The sequence below is a fragment of the Haliotis rufescens genome, unplaced genomic scaffold, assembly GCF_023055435.1.
Source record: "Haliotis rufescens isolate VD_foot unplaced genomic scaffold, xgHalRufe1.0.p SCAF_1, whole genome shotgun sequence".
Lineage (NCBI taxonomy): Eukaryota > Metazoa > Mollusca > Gastropoda > Lepetellida > Haliotidae > Haliotis > Haliotis rufescens.
In genome coordinates this window covers 56,908,117-56,929,936 of record NW_025963779.1, presented here as the reverse complement: position 1 = coordinate 56,929,936, position 21,820 = coordinate 56,908,117, and the positions used below count along the sequence as shown (strand labels likewise).

Sequence of the window (21,820 nt, the reverse complement as noted above, 5' to 3'; positions counted from 1 at the left end):
CAAAGTTTCTTGTTGCCATTCTTTACTGTACAAGGTCTGTGGATGTTAAAACGGTCCTACCGTTTAGTAGGAACAGTTGTAAAGAGATTTAATAAGTTTTGTTGTGGCGTTATGTTAGAATTGTTTGGTTTATAGTAAATACACATAATGACGCTATAAGTATCAGAAACAGAGGAAATATACCAATGGGTAACGTGTGTGAGTTGTAAAACGTTAAATTGGCATGCTTTTATATAAACATGGACGGTGGGTACCATAGTGGTTAAGGCGTTCGCTCGTCACGACGAAGACCTCGGTTCGATTCGCCACTTGGGTGCAATGTGTGAATCCCAATTCTGATGTCCCCTGGTGTGATATTGTTGGAATGATGCTAAAAGCGGCGTAAAACTACTCTCACTTTTGTATAAGTGTGAAATACTTTTCAAAGCAGCGTAAACCCCGAGACACTCATTCCCTTGTAGACTTTGACTCCATGTAGTATTTCCATGTATATATGTCTCATTGTCACACATACTAGTAATTCAACTACATGTAAGCCTTGTGTGTTGTCCGATTAATAACCTATTTGCAAATGCTTCATCGGGACGTTACAATTTGCAGGACACTGAAATCTGAATTTTCGCCATTTTAGTCACTGTCTTTTTACGAGAAAAAATAATCAGTTTATTTCGCATTAGAAACAGCGAAGCATGAAATCATTAATCTTTACCGGAGGCGAAAACCTAACGTTTTGTAGTTGTTCCTTTCCATTTCCTCGGGAATTACGTAACCTAAAATCCATATCACTCAATCCCACCGAGCTCTACCACAACGCTAGAGTAAGGAAGTTAATGTACTCTGATATTGTGATAAGAGATTTCCTTATAGCAGTTTTACGAAACAGTTAGGCTTCGCTGCTCAGGTTTTAATGACCCTGTGAGGATGTTCAGTTATCGCTTATCAAGTGTTGGTTAGGAATTGTACAAGACCGCCTCAGTTTACATTACGAACACCAAATGAGCTTCGTTAATATTTTTCTGCGTTAGAAGTATTCTCCAGCGGTTGAATGTTACATAGAGCTTAGTGAAAGCTCTATCGACCTACCTCCTTGAATGAAAACACTGTAATATTGGGATATGGTTAAGGTACGATACAGCTTTGTAAACGTAACACGGCCAAACTAAAAAATGAAAAGAATTATTAACCGTTAGCTTATCTCCGATACCTCTTAACGCCAAGATGGCGATATTCGCTGAGAACTATATTCACAGAAAACGCTCATGTATGTGCACTGCTTTTTGTTTTAAGCATATATCCAGTTAAGATTTAGGTACACGGTCAATCTCTGTTCCACAAAGCTCTGCTGTGTATGGCAATCCACTTTCACTGGTATGGTATTGACAAACCAGGAATCAAAATCACGGCGATTGTGGGATTAAAACCCACAGTCATCGGGTTCTAGCACGTCTATCCCTGCACAATAATTTGCCTTAGAGACTGGGTCCTCGATAATGAAGCAGTAAGTAATTTATGGTTACTCCACAATCAGCAAACTTCCAAACTGTCTCTTATGACAAGCATGGGTACTGGGCCCGTTTCGAAAAGCGACAATAGCAGTACCGTTCTCGATAACTCCTTCAGTTAAGCATATAAGTGAACCATTTGTATTGAACCCTTGAATCCCCACTCGTCCAATCATACAGTTCCTGTCTTAGTTTCATAAATTAAAACAGACATCTTAAATGGTACTTTAACATTGGATATTGTTTGTATAAAGAATATCTGATTCTATATTTAATGCATTTGTGCAAATCTGCGGTCTTCGTCCTTATACATAAATACACCTAAAGATAAACACAAAATGTAATCAATCGTAAACACTTGCTAAACATAATTGGCATATTTAAGTGTTTGCTAAAAGATTATTTCCTGCCGGTATTAACCGTCAGATAAAACCACACAAATCTAGATGTAGATCTTACAAATGCATTTCTGTCTTTGGCTGGTTGTAATATTTTTCAAGTACGTCTCTGGTTCCAGACACATCTCAAGTATCTATAAGCATCCTATCTAGAAGTATTCACTTGAATTTAATAATTCTTGGCAAAACATTCAAGAAAGTAGTGTTTACTACGATGCCTTAACAACACACCCGTTTTACCGACGCTCTAGTTCCATCATACGCACCTTCAACCATAAACAAATTTCAAATCGAATTTGACTCGCCCATGATAAATGTCCGCACCTGCTAAGATGAATGTTTACTTCCAGATTACATATCTCGTATAATGACATTTTACGTAACAGAAAGTAGCGAATATATTCGCAGACAACACGAACAGTGACGCGCTGAACTGCTTTTTGTCTCAAACTTAGACTTGACTGACATTTAAGGATACTTGGAATAAAAGCCAGCTGTTCCGAGTTATGTTTCCTGAAATCGAACACACGATAACACCCGCAAATATGAAGAAAAGAGCTGATGTTTTTTCAACTACATTGTAAATAAAACTCTTTTCCCTAATCTTTCCTAGCACACTCTAATGTCTGTGAGGGATTTCGTTCTACAATGCAAACAATTGATGGCGTCAAATAGTTCCATGGCAACTGTACCGCCTGGTTAGAAGAATACAAAGAAGAACACTAAAGTAGTATGTGACGGGTGCCACCGGTGCTCACCTTTTCGCGAACACATTGTATCATCACTTTTCGAAAGCGATTCATAAACACATGCTTATGATATGGTCGGAATAGTTCATTTGACTTTAGACTTTTTTTACTTAGAGTTTAGCAGGCTTCTTATGACCATGAACATGTTTTTGATCGTTTTATTTTTTTATTTCAGTTATCATTCAAAATGAATACATTACGAAAAGCAATACCTTTGTCCCCATGACAAATACCCTAATTTATAAGTTTGAAACTGCGAAAAATATGATTCATATACTGCAGATAATGACCGAATCCCATATGCATGTTATCAGATTAACGTACGCTACACAACTGGTTTATTCCACCATTAAGCTATATATAAACCGATATATTGCAATTTGAGTTTTGCCGTTATCATATTATAATGGCACTTTACCCTCCCAGCCACAGCAGCTACATGTATTAAGCGGACTGCTTCTGTAACTGAAATTGTACTTTATAGAATATCTAATGTGAATATGACCATTAGTGGTAATATTATGTACTTTCATCTCGAATTTAGGAATACATGTTTCTCATACATGTGTCCTGTCAATGTGTTTTTATATTGTTAAAAACGGACTTCCAAATGAAACAATACTGACGAATACATACGTGACACGATGGATGTGTTTTTAATCACTTCGGTACCACCTCATCTATATTACAAAACGAACAGGTTCTTCTCAGACGTAGAATATGTACTGAATAGATGTGTAGATTAAGAAACGACGGTAAAAATGTTTGTTTGTATGTTTGTTTGTTTAACGCAGCACTCAGCAATATTCCAGCTATATGACATCGATCTGTAAATAATCGAGTCTAGACCAGACAGTCTAGTGATTGATATTATGAGCATCGATCCACGCAATTGGGATATGGTGACATGCATCAACCAAGTCAGCGAGCCTGACCACTCGATCATGTTAGTTGCCTCTTACGACAAGCATAGCCTCGTTTGACACGGATGGTTGCTGAATACCTATTCTTACCCGGATTTTCGCCGGTCGAGTCCTTCGTAGTGAATATATATCAGGGTACAACAAGTTGGTATTTGTGTTTATACCACGTTATTGTGAAATCCGTACCTTTAATTGGACAAGAGAACCCATTCAAAGACCATTGGGACTTCCATTGCAAAGAATACCCCATGCCACATCTCTGATGTAGGTACATGTAGTGGTCCTGAGGATGCGATATTTATTTGTATGACCTGTATTTCCAAAATATCTCCAGAAAAACTACAGATGCCTCCATCACTGACACGTCTTACCGCGTCAAACGTTAAGCTTGTTTGACGTTTCTTAACGCGCTGTTCAAACTTAATACCATCGAAGACAGCACGTTAGCCGTCCCATCTTATTCACGCTGCGTACGCCGGAAAGGGTTAACTGAGCGAGAATCTTGGCCTTTTATAAACAGGTACCCCCTGTCTTTGGTTTAGTAATGCCCTGATATCCAGATTGAAGTTTAGATCAATGTGGTTATCAAATGGAAAACAGATACTGTTTCAATATAAAGTCATTATATGGATTTGCTAATGCAGTATATGACAAATCATTCCGAGATCTACGATTGTTTATAAAGAACAAGGTCTGTCATAAACTCTGAATCAAATATATCCAATACAGCCCAAACAAGTCTATAATAGTTGGCAAGTCTATGTTACTGCAGTGTCTGAAAATGCAGAAAGTATCGTGGCTCCCTTATATTTTATTTTTGAAGATAATTGAACAACTGTTTTGTTTCTGCAAAATATGTTCATTTTAGAGTGAGTGAGTGAGTGAGGTGGGCATAACGCCGCTTTTAACAGAATTCCAGCTTAATGTGGGAGGAAAGCCCGAAGTGATGCAGGTCCCAGACGTTTACCACTTCGGTGAAACCCACGAGCACGGGTATGGTGCTGACAAACCTTGAAACATAATCGAGGCGAACCGGGATTCGAACCCACAATCATAGGTTTCTGGCGTATCCATGGGACGCAACTCTGCACAGCGCCTTAGACGACTTGGCCACCCGTGTCCCCGTTCATTTCAGAGAATAGAAGATGTTAGTCTGCGTTATGACGCACCGTGCCCTTCAACTTCACAACATTAGAACTAACCAGTTCCATATTACACAGATTTCTTGGGTTAAGGCTTGGTTGACTGGGTTTGACTTCTAGATGAAGGTCGTACACGTGGAACATCGTTTCACGATGCGATCGTAACCCTACGCTTGTTGTACCTCTCACACTTTAACACACTTTAATTAGATTTCCTGTAGTCGTAGCGACCCAGGCCGAGTGTATACATCGGTAGTGTTTTCATGCAGTTCACGTGGTGAGGAGATTATAGAATATGGGAGCGATTATAGATGATGAGGAAAGTAAATATGATAAAGTGAGGTGATGAGGATTTTTGTTGATGAAATGATTATAAATATGGAGTGGAGTGTAGTTGATTTGGAGATTTTAGGTTATAAAAGGATCGTAGCTCATGAGATTAAAGATGTTGAAGCGATATGAAGATTAGGTATGATGGAGCGAGTATATATGATTATTGGATTATGGATGAGAAGATTATATATGCTGAGATTTGATGCTACTAGTTTTCTGAAGCTATTATACATGTATGGAGCATTCGTGAGCAACTCGTGTTATTCCGGGACAAGCTTGCAGGTTACGGAAAGAGGCGAGTGGTGACGAATGATGTATGGAGATGATGTGAAGAGTAAAAGGAATAAAATGATTATAGATGCTGAGAAGATTACAAATGATGGAAAGATTACAGATGATGGTGAGATTGTAGATGATAGAATTATAGAGGATGGAAAGATTATAGATAATTAGGAGATTAAAGACGACGAGGAAAATTTTGGATGGTGACGAGATTACTAAGGATACTAAGATGAAGAGGAGAGTAAAATATGAATGACTCCAGCTTATGCATTCATCAATTACAATGTTCCTGCACGTTTTGTCACATGCATGTATATCTAACATAGACATGAACTTGGACAACCAGCCATCGCTTTACCAAAACTTGAAACAGATACTGCATCTGAATTAGCAGTTGGTAAATACACAAGCTCCTAATACTACCCAACTGTGGATACAATTTGCGCTGCAGACTTGAGTCCCCTGACGTGCCGGGATCTACTGTTTTTGTGTTTGAATTCCAAATTTGCTCTGATTACGATTGTTGGTTTGTCAGCGATATAACCGTGCTCGTGGTTGCTCCAAAGACGTGTACGTCTTTGGTTGCTCAAACCACAATATCTACGTCAATTCGGAGTTTTCTTCCAAAGTTAATCCGACTTAATGTATTGTTAGAATTCGGCAACAAACCCCACGTTCATAAGTATGGATTCTTCTATGTCTTGATCAATGTCATACTGACTACAGCATGTTCTAAGTCTCACGGGTGAACGGGGGGCCAGTCGTCGAAACGCCACAATGTGCTGTGCAGAGTTGCGTCCCTTAGTGGAACCAAACATCTATGATCGAAGATCCCTAATTATGTCTCTAGGTCACCGCCCTAACCGTGCCCTTGGGTTTCACCAAAGTAGTAACACCTAAGACCTATATCACTTCCGACATCTGGATGGCACGGGTATACTGTTAAAATCGTTAAACTAAACACACTCACTCACTCACTCACGCTAGTGCAGTTCAGTAAACTAATAAAATATAAGACTAAACCAATTTGTCATCGAAAAGCAATACAATGAAAGAAGTTCCAAATAATTACACCAGTAACGATTTTACTTGTTTCTCTTAGGGAAGAGCAAACATGGTAATTGGGATATACATGTAGAACATTCAGAAGAAACCATTAGGCAATATGTGTTCATTGTCACTTTTTATAGTTACAATAGTGCTTTTTAAGATTGGTTATCGCTTTTGGTGTCAATGAACTCTCTCATGATTAACAGACCGCTCAGGCAGCCGCCCGTCATCGAATACGCAAATCAGTGCCCTCCCTATCCGCGTGAACACGCCTAAGCACTGTAATCTGGAATTTAACGATACCGTTGCTTCCACGATCTTCACCAAGTACACATATTTAGTATGCAATTTAAGAGATGCACATATTGGTTTTTTGGGTAGATGGGGTGGGGGTTAGTGCCACTTTAACAGTGTTTCAGTCATATCAAGGAGTTCTGTTTTACTTAATGCCAAGTTATGCCGGTCGGCGACATTTACCATTTTGGGCTGAAATCTACGATCACGTGATCACACCCACCCCCAATCAGGGAATATCAGTGTACAGCAACCTTAGGTACTGTAACCCTCTTGCCCAACTTTGGAACTAATGGTGCACATGTATGACACTTGTAGCTTGAAACCCAGTGTGTATCTCAAACATGGTTGACTGGAGGTTTTTGCTGATAATGAAGAAGGCGTCCTTACTGGTCAACTGGTTTCTTAACTTTAAAATGTTCGGCTGCTTTTCTAATGTTATTTAGAAAGTTTAACTTATGTATTAAGAGTTCATGTTAATTCAAATGCATAATTAAATGATGTCATCGTGATAAAAAGTATTAAAAGTGTTTGACTGATGTCCTAAGGATATCTCAAATGTTTGATGGGAGGTCACAATCTGGTATATCTATGTGCTTGCACGGTTGGCTCAGTCGTCTATGCCGATATCATGCGCCCCTTAGAAATGGCAAATGTCGCAATTAGTAAATATAGTAACTCTAAAAGATAACATCAACCACAAACATGGATGCCATTTGCTGTGCACATGTGTGTCCATTGTCGTGCCAAGACCCGCTGTTCGTGGGTTCTTATCCCTGATTCACCGTGATTATGATTCAAGGATTGTCAGACCCACACCCTTGCTCTTGGGTTTCAAGTGGTGACCCAAGACCTGAATGACTTTGGACTTTCCTTTTACATCAAATTGACACGCCGTGATCAAACTGAAATACTATTCAAAGAGGCCGTCAACCAAACTTACTCTAATACTGGTTCATTTGTGTTGGTTAGTGAGACAGACGGGTCTATAAAACAATAAATTCAGACAGCATCACGGCTGGACCAGACAATGCAGTGATTGATATCATGAGCATCGATCCACGCAATTGGGATACGATGACATGCATCAACCAAGCCAGCGAGCATGACCCCCCTATCCTGTTAGTCGCCTCTTATGGGTTGATGAAGACTTGGATCTAACGGGAATAGAGTTTAACGTCATACCCGAGTATTCACATGTCATAGGGGGCACGGGTGGCCCAGTCGTCTAAGGCGCCGCGATTCGCTATGCAGAGTTGCGTCCCTTGGGCACGCCAGAAACCTTTGATTGTGGGTTCGAATCCCGGTTTGCCCCGATTATGTTTCTAGGTTTGTCAGCACCATACCCGTGCTCGTGGGTTTCACCGAAGTGGTAAACGACTGAGACCTGCATCACTTCGGGCTTTCCTCCCACATTAAGCTGACACGCCGTGATATAACTGGAATACTGTTAAAAGCGGCCTAAAACCAAACTCACTCACTCACTCACATGTCATAATTACCTTGAGGTTTGGTGAGATGAGGTGTGGTTGCTTATACTAGTCAGGACTAATGCCGATTTTATTGTGCTAGCCCACTGAGCCCAAGAATACCCCACTCAGACACAGTATTCTGACTCCGAGCCGATTAGTGCTTGTTTCACCCCCTTAATGCCGAGCGCCAGACAGGGTAAGAACAAGTACAATCTTTTAACGTTTTTTGGTATGACGCAGCCGGGGATCGAACCCCCGACCTTCCGCTTTCCGGGCGGACGCTCTGGTACTAGACCACGGAGGCGATCTGTACGGCTTGGGGGAGGCATCATCGCACATTAGGAAAAATAAGACAACATGTAATTGTTTGGTTCCATCGAGTGAAAACAAGCTTATCAAAGGTTCGGTTTATTCCATTGAGATGTTTCTACATTGTTTCAATTTAAAACATTTATTACGCTTCATGAAATATCTTTTGGAAACTTAATCAGCAAATTTTTGCAATTACTGTGAACCATTGCTGCTACAATATTACTCACCCATTCCAAAATATTCCAGCGCAGACTCTCTGGGTTTCAGAGGCATTACGTGACACTGTTGGGCGACCTGAAACGTTAAAACGATTACGGAAAGCGTACAAAATCAACAATGATGTAACACATGGAGATGCACTTGGGAGCATAGGCATTCTAAACCACCTGGCCTGCTAAAAGCGTTTTACAATTATATCAATTCTAAAAATATAAAATAATGTAACGACATTAATCCAGTTTATATTCAAAAGTGTCTTTGTGATATGGGTTCTGGGCAAAGACCTGGCAAATGCAAAGTGTTAAATATGGACACATATATTAACGTCAACGACAGAGATTGATCAGTCTCGATTAACTGCCGAAACATATTCCATTGGAAATTATATTAATTGATCACTTAAAGTGATAACACCAAGTTTGCGAAAAGATTAAACACCGAAAATGAGCATTGTGTTTCATCAGGGTACGTTAAACGCTATTTATACAAGGTGGTCCTTACGTACCGAGGATGTTCTTACATGATTAAGTTCTTAATCATATGACCTGGGAATGATTAGGGTATATCCCACTGAATGAGTTCAGGGAAATAAATAGTACATTTTAGTTAACATCAAAGTTATTTAATATTCTAATGGATGTATTGTGAAACTCAATTTTCGTCAAACATTGAGGCCAACGTTAACTCAGTATTCGTGATAATCAATGACATTGAAAATATAAACACTATGTTAATCTATATTTATGGGTTTTTTATAGAAGATGCCAATATGATGATAATTATGGTAAAATTATTCCTGATTAAGAGGGAGTGGAATATAACTATTAAAATACGTTGTCTCATATATATACACATGTTATTTTTCTGTGAAATGTAGCTTATACTGGGATACTGACTTATGTTTTGTTGCAATTATATGCTCCCACTAATATTTCTCGTTGTTAACTTTGCACGCATAAAACGTGAAAAACTATGATAGCTGTAGAGATTAAATAGTTGCTGCAAACGGAATCAAATTCATTTCTGGCACATAGCACTATTTTCGCAAAGAAGTAAAACGTCAATAATTAGAAAAAAATATATCTGTTTTCTGTGATTGATATCATTATTTATTCATGCATACAATCAATGTCCAAAATGAGCATTTACATTTCGGCAAGGCAATAGTTACTTGTTAATGCCTGAACGTTCCCCGATGAGCTTTTGTAAAGTGTATTCGGAAAACTTTCATCCAATATAAACGTCCATTATAACCAACGTCACAACGTATTCCACAAGTACAATTTAATCACACCCACGCAACGGACAAAAGCGTGTTTAATCTGGTAACACCTGCAGCCCTAATCTGTGAGCGGCAGTGCACGCACACCTAAATATACCCCCACCACGAAAATATTACATAAGCTACTGTGTAACCACGTTGACTCAATTACAACGTACAGTCAATTAACGTTAACCTTTCTGAATAGATAATGGTATCATTTTAAAGGTGGAGCATTCAATTACTTAACAACTCTTGTTAAGGATAAATGTGAATGGACGTGTATACAAACGCCAATGGGATGGAATAGTCCTTGAGAGACGAAGATTGTAAGCATGATAACGAGTCGTTGTTATATGTACCTCTGCTAAAGCTGAGTGATTGTAGGATCGAAGCCTGCGCCCGGTAGGCAGCAGGCTGAGTGAGTGCGCATGGCATCGTCAGTAGGATGGTTGTTCGGGCAGCATAGCAGTAGTTGGCTATCAGAGTTAGACCCGGGATCAACGCGATGGGCTGAGTGGGCCCGTTCCGTCAACTCTTCAGAGGTTTCATTACAAAACATATGCTTTACTGGAGCCATGCTACATGAAGCGTATTGATCCCATCAACCAATTGCTTGCAATTTTACTTTGGACAGTTTTCATGCACCAGATCCACTTTTAAGCCCTCGTGCAACTTTTTACACCAACCGGAAGTGTCGCCTGATTATGCTGTCACCGTTTGTGTTGCACGTGCTTCACGTTTTTATTCTATTTCCGGTTATTGTGTTTAATATTCCTACTGACGAGCAACGTCTTTTGGATAAAATTCTAAGTGACTACAACACAGCTTCAAGGCCTGTATACAACGCATCGGACAAAGTGACAGTAAAGTTTGGGATCACTTTAACACAGATTACTGATATGGTGAGTGCGTTGATTTTGTTTTATATGTGTGTCTGTTTTGTTTCTCATTAGGTCGACATAGACGGAAAAAGCTGGAGAAGCCTCACAGGATTCCTGATGAGCAGAAACTGCTGAGAAAACTTCTTGACAAATACGACCCTTACGCTCGTCCTGTTTACAACGCTTCAAAAACAGTTGTGGTTAAATTTGGTTTGACACTTATTCAAATCGCCGATATGGTAAGAGGTTTCTTTTTGTTGGAAATAGCAACACTGCAATCTACATGTATGTGTGCGCTTTCACAAATGTATTAATGGTTTGTTTTTTTCAAAATATGAGAAATATTATGTTTTGTCTGTGTACATGTAAGAGCAATTGTATATGTTTTTTATGAAATGTATAAAATAACATTAGTTAGCTTAACAGTGACAACTATACATTAAAATTAAAAAGATATTAACTTGCAAAGGTAGCAATTTACAGTACGACATAGGCGATAACAGTACACCAGGATTTAGATTATATAGAATTCACTTCAAAATTTCAATAACACAATTTGAAACTTCAAACGAAGGACAAAATTTTGATTCGTGCAGCTATTGCATTATCAAATAAAAAAGGCTTTGTACAGATTCCTGACTTGTCCACCTATTATAACCCTTCACTAAACAACGCAATTATAAGACCTGTTGTCGGAGCAGGGAGATGCTGACTGCTTAATAGCTATAGTTACATCTCGAGGGAACTAAAAACATGTTACTTTTTCATAATGACAGGTGCTTTTGTGATAGGCTCTGCAAAATGTCGGATTTTTGACAGGTCAATTATACTGATATCATTCCCGTAAAATGTTAAAAGTCTTTTTGAGGAATTACTTTCTGCGTTTCATATGAGCAGATTCAGAATCATTGTTGGCAGACCGTCCATCATTGTTCGTTACGTAACACGTAAGTGGAACCAATTATGTTTTTAGAATAATTTTGTTTTTGACTGAACCTTTGATAATACATCTGAATACCGCCGGGCGCTATAGTACGTTTTAAAAGATCAACATGTATAACAGAGCTTGAGATATAACTCAGATGAACATACATGTACAAGACTTACAAACAGCTGTAATGAAACGTGGTCACTCAGGACAACACAAGGAGTGATATTCCTTGCCCAGTGGCAACTTACTTGTACCTAATGTGCATGTCCTAGAAAATTGCATGGAAGCCATAACCGATATATTACACGTATGGAAAAAATATCAAAACAGAAATTAAAACGGATGCGCAATCGTAACGCACAGAAATACACAAAACGTATTTTATCGACCGCCATTACCTACAACCCCATAACTGTATCAGTAAATGTGGATTGCGGTACATAAAATCTTTTGACCTAAATAACGTACGATAATTTCGCTCAAGAATATCAAAATAGGGCGTAATAACGGATGCTTTACTACTATGCATGACTACTGCCTGATCATTCATATCATGCATTAGAGCACTTATTCCTTTTCGTGGTTACACAGTATCTCACACGGATATAATGTTGCTGTAGACCCCAATTTATTCTTTACACAGATTGAAGTGGCGTCTTTAACAAGGGACATTACCATCTTGATAGGGAGAGAGTTTTCTATACAGTCTTCAGTGTGCTGGCATGCCCTCTAACTTCAAAGACTCCTCTGGCACAATCTACACTAATGCTTCAGATTAAGTGTGAATAGTTATTATGTTTGTGTAATCTAAACAAACGAAAGAAGCATGTTATGGAGAAAATCAAAGCACAAGGGGGCAGATATGATTTTTTGTTAAGTTCAGTACGACCTTCTGAATAGCTTGCAAGTGATTGCTGGTTTAGTATTCACGCATAAAGGATCGGGAACCGTTGAGCGTTTCGGTTTACGATGTGGACGAAAGGGTGTGTAAAGATTCACCCTTGGCGCGATGCTGGTTCCACGAAGTCGTCTTTCAAATTGTAACTTGTATTCGATACATAGAACATAAAAATCGTGATTGCAATACATTAATGCCGCAGACAACGTTTGCCTACAATGAAGACATCTTATACAGTCAGATCAAAGAGTCTGCACCGAAACAAAACCAAAATTATGGAACTTAAAACGTTGATATCTGTGTAAGTACGTACATATATATATTCATAGCCCAACATGAACGATGGTTGAATGAGGAAGCATTCGATGTTATTCAATGGGCAAGGGATAAGGTTAAGGACACAAGAGTCTCCATCTTTATTGTGGCATTTGGTTGCAGGTTCTCCCACATGCGGAATTGGTTGTAAATCCGAGTCATTAATCAACATGTTGCATGGCTCCGAGTCGATGTGATATATACCCTACAGTAATGATGTATACATTTGTATTGAGCGGTTCTCATATGAGCTCATGCCAAATAAATTGGATGTATAAACATGTTATGTACTTCCAAACAATAAATCAGATCAGGTCCTGTTCCAATGCACTTCGATGGCAGTCGTTTCTTGACTTTGCTGTATCGACCCCCAAGGCTAGGGCCACTCTGACATTATCTATGTTTGAAAGAACTGGTCAGCGTCAGCACTTTTTTGTGGGAAAGACCCCAGATTACATCGGTTTTTATTATTAAGTTTCGAGAGGGAGTATGATAACGAGATCCCAACACTGTGATCAAAAAGTAGTAGGAAACGTACAGTGATATTATGTGGTTTAGTCAATTATTTGAGTTTCAGCTCTAAAGGTCAACCCCGCCATTTCTTATTACACACATCCGTATATTGAATGACAACGTGGAGAAACCCCGTGGCTTCTTGGTGGTACAGCAGCAAACCACTCATGCGTTCGTGTGACCATCATCAAGGGCAGTTAGACATATAATAGCATATAGTACCATGCTTTAGACATCTTCGAAATGCTTCGACTGACACAAACCATGACAGACGTTCACGTCAGCATGACTTTCCACTCTTCTCTCCGGATATAAATGTGTTTACACATTGCACAAAACCGTAGTAATTGAGCTTCATGGATCAGATCATTTACAAACACTGATACATACTCGACACCTGGAATGAGCACGCATCCAGCGAGGGATGCCTTAGGCCAATATCCATCGGTCAAGGGGGCAGAGGCGGGGGCGGGGTCATTAGGGAGTATACAGAGAGACTGCAACAGCTGGGATCGCCATGGCATGATACAGCAACACATAGATTGTAAATGGTTTCATTAAAATTTCAATTACAACTACGAAGTTCTTCCACAACTGTTCCAGTCTCTCAGTGCAGAGCCGCAGATTTAATTGGAACTAGAAGGAATTGTATCTTGATTGACAAGGTTGCTCGAAGCGTTAAAATAATATTAATATACTTTGGTAGAGAATAATAACCAAAGCATGTTTTTACATGTATCATTACACGAGACTTCGCGTACAAATTGAATATTACGTTACATCTAGAAACAGTCATCGGAACTGTGATGTGAAATGTTTTAAGAGCATTCTAAATGAACAAAAGTCTTACGATTTAAAAGTGACATGTTGCAAAAAGGTCACATATTACGATCTATAGAGAGTTAGATGAAAGAAGGCGACTGTCAATTTGAGACGTGACGCAGTGGCACAATACCTCCTGTGAAGCGTATTCTTAGAACTCTTCGATATCGAATTATTTTACAAAGGCATAGAAGATTATGACCGAAAGCTCTTGTCTTCAAAATTTGCTCGATTTTCCAAAGGAATTGACAGACCGAGTTCTTTTCTTGTAATGAATTTTACAGCGAGGTGTTTCTTCTTACTATGTTCGGAAGATTAACCATAACGTCAATAAACCAAAGGGTTTCTTGTGAAAAACACATTTCCAGTAGTTGCGTTTTCTTAAACGATACGTTTAGCCAAGCAAGAAAAAACGAAAAAAAGCAGACATAATTTAAAGCGAGATGTTCTTAATATGTACTTACGAAATCGTAGTGTACAAACTCGTTCTTGAAAAAATGAATGAAAATATTTTACTCCTATCTTTGTCAACACACCACGGGGATCCTAGTTGTTGAGCGTCGTTTTATAATGTCACGTGCCAATCAGGAGTCCTAGAACGAAGATTGAATATTGATTTGGAGATGGCTATCGGTGTTGGTTAGTAGATTGAGGGGACGGGAGCTAAGAGCTAGAAAGGTAGAAAACAACTAAAGATGTCCTGTATTGAAGCCTTTTGCAATATTTGTATTACGTCGAGTGTCCTCCACTCAGCAGTAACTGAGGAAAGTCAATGCTAGCTGTTTAAACACATAATGATCGGATACAGGTAATGCATAATTTATTGCATTTTGATCGTCTTGATATTTTATGCTAACAACTGGAATGACTTTCACTTGAAACATTTAACACTTAAGTCCTTTGAAAATGAACTCAACAATGTAATGATAGTCAACGAGGCTGAATAAACTCATGCCTTTTACGTGTCGGATTTCCTTAGATGTCTGCTATATTGTCAACAGGGTTAATGCTCTTCACGCCTTTGTGGCTCGATATAAGTGCTTCGATTAGCTTTCTAAAGTTTCGGGTACTGCACACCAGGATTGTTTGAATTCACCAGTGTTTTACGTTACAACAGTGATATTTGACGAGTGAACTATTTTTCAACAGATGCTATTCAGAGTCGTAAATAAGGTACCGTATATAACCGCTTCATTGGACATCCCCTTATAAACCAAATGCCTTTGGTCACATTTGGAATCAATTTTGAGGTAATATCTATGGAGCTGAATACGAGACACCCGATTCATATGCACCCTCTTCTTCACACATATTAGGGGCGGTCGGGTAGCCTAGTGGTTAAAGCGTTCGCTCGTCACGCTGAAGACCCGGGTTCGATTCCCGACATGGGTACAATGTGTGAAGCCCATTTCTGGTGTCCCCCGCCGTGATGTTGCTGGAATATTGCTAAAAGCGGCGTAAAACCATACTCACTCACTCACTCACTCTTCACAAATATTCAGGTTAATGAAGTAACCTGTTAAGAAATATAACTCTATTGTGTAGATTATCTCCCACATGCGGGATCACATCCAGACGTACCTCACTAACTTCAGAACTATTGATCGTAACACGCAACATGTCGTTGGTTATTAATCCGGTAGTTCTAGCTCCAAGATCTTCACCTCCAGGCAGATAAGGCTTTATTATACAACTCTCTACCAGACAATGCGCCCTGTACCAAAGGTTCCTTCCCTTGGGAATAAGGTATATTTGGTAACTGTAGATGTTATTGCGTCGTCTACCTTGGCACGTGGACGTGATATTGATTTGAAAGTGAATAACTACAGTCGATAGCTTGTCAGGGGGAGACAAATACACTATCTTGTCAGATTCTATTAGTTTACCTCCAAACAAACGCCACTTCTATCTGCCAGAGGGGGCTAACATAATACTCCGACAGGTCCAAGGTCGAAGGCAACGGAACTGGGAGTTCAAGGAGAGGTTTTCGTTGGTCGATTGGAACACAAGTGTATTGGTTGATAGATCCTTCTGTAGTTAATCCAAATGGTAGACACGTTTAGGAGATGGTGTTCAGTTGAGCTATATTGTTAAATACATCTTCTCGACATTTGGTTCACTGAAATGTTCAAGAGACATATTTGTTTCTGGCGTATAAATTAGACAAGCGAATGTTACGATCTTTGTAAATATTACATATTGCTCCTGCATAAAACCATGTGACAGTTAGATATTAAATTTAGTGATACACAGACTAGATTTGCGACATTGCAATGATCCTACCTACGCGTATGTTGCCTTTTTGTCTTCACATGCGTATTGCTGTATTGCAGGAACATATTCGTGAAAATAGAGATTTACTCAGAGATAATGTGTTTGACATTTGTATGAACTTAATTTCCTATAAACTGTATTTTATTTTTTTAATCATCTATCAATGACGGTGCCTTAACACATCATGTTGTAGGAGTGACAGTCAGATTAAATATAGTTTCATCAACTGCTGAATAAAACAACCGCTCTGTGCATGACCTGACGGTAATATAATTGATTTTCCACACGTGAATATGACGTAATGTCCATAATTATTATGTTTACCTATTGCCTGAACACGTCATGCAAATGCGTATTTTGTGTAGAAAACTGATAACATCTCACCACCTAATGCCCGGATCTAGAAATGAGAATATACTGCCAGACACCAGTAGAATTCTAGTGAAAATGATTTCTCTTTAGACGACGATAGCAAAAGCAGGGCTACTGATAAAGCCGCTATTTTCCAAATTTTCGACAGCATCATTACCTTTAAAGGGGAGTGGAACCATTAGGAATGTCTTGCAATTTAGTTTGCTATCTCCATTAGAAAAATTACTGAGATCCAATAAACTTTCCTCACCTTCCAATTTGTTAATTTGTCTTGCAGGAAAATCAATGCAGATTTTAGGTCTTTTTGATCAGGAGAAAAAGAACAGCGACAATTTTTAGAATCGGTGTTGGTGAATCACACGCTTTAGCTTAACTCCGATCGAAGTGCATGTAACTTGGTGAAAAGGGTTGCTTAGAATTTTAAACAGAATCGTAATTTTATTACTGAGGATATCACTCTGTTTGGAATGAATAATACGATTTTCTTGAAATGAAGTATTAATTCAAATCATCAGTGTGATTGTGTTTTGTAGATCGTTTTTATGCGTGATTATTTGTATCAATCATTCTTTATATAAAATATTGTCATGCTAATAAAGACGTGAGAATTATAATCCCAATTACAAGGACAGTGGAAAGATATTGAAAACAATTTCAAAATGATAGCACAAATCAATACTCATACAAATGGTTTGCACGGGATGTCAAATTAGCAATAAAAGGAAACATCAAATATATATTAATCACTAAACCATTTAAGGCCTAAATGACTAAAAAGGGGTCTGTTAGAGTCGCTGCCTTTCACTGAATGCAGGATTGCACATGACATAAAACAAGTAAGGTCTAATCTACTCAGCGTTTTTATGAAATTCTCAGCAAATCAAAGTTCTCTTTGTGAGGCTGGAAGTGAAGAGAGTATGTTTTTGCTATCATAAAACCCATTTCGCGTTACTTTTTAATCTCGTGCAATCCTCATACATTTTCAACAGCTTACACGACGCAATACCCATTACAAACATCACATGAACATTTTTACTGCTTCGATGATAAAAAAAAATCGTTGAAAGAAATTGTAATGAAAAATTGTACAAATCAATAATACATAAATCAGTCCCTCGTGAAACACACTGGGTTGAGACAAGTTGTCAATTATGCCACATCTGTTCGACGTACATCGCCAGGACCCCTTGTAAACAGTCACACATGTGCCTCAACAGTTTTACATATATGTGTTCTTGACTGAAATTTGCATAAAGGAAATTGCATCCCACATGACGCCTTTTCCAGTTTTAGTTTAATACTCTCTGCAATGCTTCAGAAAGCACTGGGTTCTGCATGTGGACATTGCGGTGTTTTGTTATCAATGTATATACACATCGCTTAAAACACCAGATATAATAAAAATCAATTTGACAGTCCACGTGGTTTAAGATTGAATTGAAGGAGTCTGCCTTCAACAGAGTATAGGATTAAGAATTCTCTTTGTGGATTATATTAATCGGAAACATCCTCCTCTATTATAACGAAATACTCGTCTTGGAATACTTAAATTAAGAATGTGACGATTTAGCATTACCCTTTTACGTAGTCAGGAACGTAAAATATTACTATATATACAATTACGTGTGTTCAGATATTTGTCAAGTATTTGGCAACGACGACAAGCAAGCACAGATAGAATCCAACGAAATATTACTATATATACAATTACGTGAGTTCAGATATTTGTCAAGTATTTGGCAACGACGACAAGCAAGCACAGATAAAATCCAACGAACACCAAGGTTAAGCCAAGCTGGGATGTAATGACAGATCAATGTTTGTAAGAAGAACAGAAAGAGGCATGATGCAATGAATAAGTTCAAACTAGTTACCTTGGAAGTGAAAAGCTAAAAGAGATGGAGGAAATTAGGTTACAGTGCCTGCAGGGGTATGTCTGCGACCAACATTACCGACTGAGTCGGATTAACGTCTTAACAGATACAACTACTTCTTCTTCAAACATCTTTGATGCCCCGCGTGAAAGAGCAGTAGTGCACATATAATTATATTAAAGATGAACTTCTGTACCTACGTCTTAAGGTTGAATGATGGTGTGTCTAACACTATTCTGAGATTGATCTAGGTTAATATGAAAGTGACAATATTACAACGAATAGCTTCCTCCATGCTGCAAGTGAACTCATCCTCTGCTTGTCTATTGTAAAACACTTACGATAGACGTTGGAATGTCTGTCTTATGATGGCAGGTTTGTCTTCAAGACTATGGAATTTGAGCGGAATTGTTCGTTATATTCTGGAAGGTGTTAACAGTCGAGATGATCATGTAGACATGACCGCATTCTTCCTTGTATATCGTTTTGGTGTAAACATTCTTGGTGCCCATGCAAAGACATACATATAATTGTAGCATGCTTTCCAAATACATCGGTAGTTCACATCATGAACCCTTTGCTCGATGGAGTTGCCTATCGAAGAGATCATGCACCAATGTATTTTGCCTCGCCAGTACAGGGACAGATCATACTATCTGGTCTGGTCTCGTTGTGTCCTGATGGTGTAAACATTCGTAGTGACCATATTGACACATACATGTACATGTCTTATGTCTCCTCGTTGGTACAGGTGCAGTTGATATCATGAACCTTCTGCCTTGTCGTCTGAGCCGATGCAGTAAACTGCCGAAGAGACCGTGTACCAATATATACCCCCACTGGTGCAGGGACAGTTTATATCATGAGCCTCCTGTCTTGATGCTTATCCTTATGATGTAAACATTCCTAGTGACCATGTGAAGACAAACATGTTCATGTCTTATGCCTCGCTAGTACAGGTGCAGTTCATATCATGAACCTTCTGCCTTGTTGTCTGAGCCGATGAAGTAAACTGCCGAAGAGACCGTGTACCAATATATACCCCCACTGGTGCAGGGACAGTTTATATCATGAGCCTCCTGTCTTGATGCTTATCCTTATGATGTAAACATTCCTAGTGACCATGTGAAGACAAACATGTTCATGTCTGATGCCTCGCTAGTACAGGTGCAGTTGATATCATGAACCTTCTGCCTTGTCGTCTGAGCCGATGAAGTAAACTGCCGAAGAGACCGTGTACCAATATATACCCCCACTGGTGCAGGGACAGTTTATATCATGAGCCTCCTGTCTTGTTGCTTATCCTTAAGATGTAAACATGCCTAGTGACCTTGTGAAGACAAACATGTTGATGTCTTATGCCTCGCTAGTACAGGTGCAGTTCATATCATGAACCTTCTGCCTTGTTGTCTGGGCCGATACAGTAAACTGCCGAAGAGAGCGTGTACGAACGTTTCACACTTTCCTAGTGCAGGGACATGTACGGTTCATCTCATGAGCATTCTGGCTTCTTGTATATCCTCATATTGTAAACATTCGCAGTGGCCATGGAATCACATTCACATACGTATGCATGCTTGATATAGGCGCGCTCCTATCACAAGCTTCTTGTTGCTTTCCTTATGGTGTACACACTCAAAGTGCCCATGTGAACACGTCCAACCATTTACATGTCTCATGAATCGCACTGAATAGTCTGTCATACAGACCCTGAAACAAATATATTCAATACAGCCCACGCAAGTCTATAAATGGAGTAAGTCTGGATTACAGCAGTTCTGAAAGTGGAGAGAGTGTATGTGCTGCTTTTTGTTTTTGTAATTGCGATAACCTGGGTTTTATTCTGTAAAATATGTTCAGAAACTAGATCTAGTCCAGCCTCACCTGTAGAGGTATACTTCATTGTAACGTACGTTGTATTAGTGACCAGTGAATGTCCGATATAAAAAGCGGAGCAGTACGTTTTACTAGCTACCACTGGATAGTAAAAGTGGGACTGTACGTAGATTACATGCATTAGCGACTAGTGGGTGTCCGATAGTAAACAAGGAGCAGTATATTAATGACATGTATAAGCGATCAGTGGATGTCCGATAGTAAAAGCGGAGCAGGACATTGTCACAATTTAGCAGCATATCCGTATGGTGTATACTGTCGAAGTGACCGTGTAACCACACATCCTGCTTTCCTATTACACGTGTTGTCCATATCCTGAATCTTCTGCCTCGTTGCATAAACTAATAGAGAACGTTAAAGGATTATATAATAAGATGATCACATTGCATGACATGGCTTCATTGACCTTCTGTTGAAGAACCAAATGGATAACATCAACAATGGATTTGCTTCAGCTGTTGTCACTACTGTTGTTGAGTTTTATGCAAGTCTGCTTATGGAACAACTATAGATATAGTTGCATGGCTCTGCATTCAGAATTGGCATAGTAAAATAGTTACGTGGCTCTGAACAAGGCATTGTCACCGGTTGTAAAAACACATGAAACAGAAGTTGCAAGCATTGATTTCGCATTACGAGGATCTTGGATAGCTTCATGGGTATGTTTTATTGAGTACACCGTATCTTGGATATTAATCGTAGTCTGTGCATCAAAGTGTATTGCATCAATGTCCCGTAGCACCAATAGGACTCGCATTAAGATTAACTAGACGCTTCAGATTGTCATTATATTTGTTGCCATTTTGACCCAGTCGTCTTTACCATGGTCTCAGACTTGAATATGGTAATCATATTACAGGGAATGTAGCCACATAAACTAACTTGGATAATAAGTACTGGCGCGTTTTAAAAGTACATACATGTATGTGGAAACTGACGTAATTTAATTCAAAACATTAAGTGGAATGATTGCAATTTCTCCAAGTACTCACATCCAAATATCGATCCTGATATTTACAAAATTACACATTTCTCCAGCGCTTACCCAAGTGATATTAACACGATCTTCTTAAGTGGGTACCAGTATTGTCATATACAGAAATG

General features: G+C 39.0%; 1 protein-coding gene across 4 annotated transcripts in view; it reads left to right on the top strand.

Moving 5' to 3' along the window:
- Positions 1-21,820, top strand: part of LOC124131513 (neuronal acetylcholine receptor subunit alpha-10-like) — a 212,042-nt gene that overhangs the window by 133,656 nt on the left and 56,566 nt on the right. For 3 of the 4 annotated variants that reach the window (XM_048398307.1, XM_048398305.1, XM_046494805.2), the window contains one exon: positions 10,894-11,060. In XM_048398307.1, the coding sequence (XP_048254264.1) occupies positions 10,894-11,060 (167 nt within the window). Of the gene's footprint in view, positions 1-10,394; positions 10,843-10,893; positions 11,061-21,820 lie in introns of those variants that run through there. The other variant, XM_046494806.2, reaches the window with a different exon arrangement.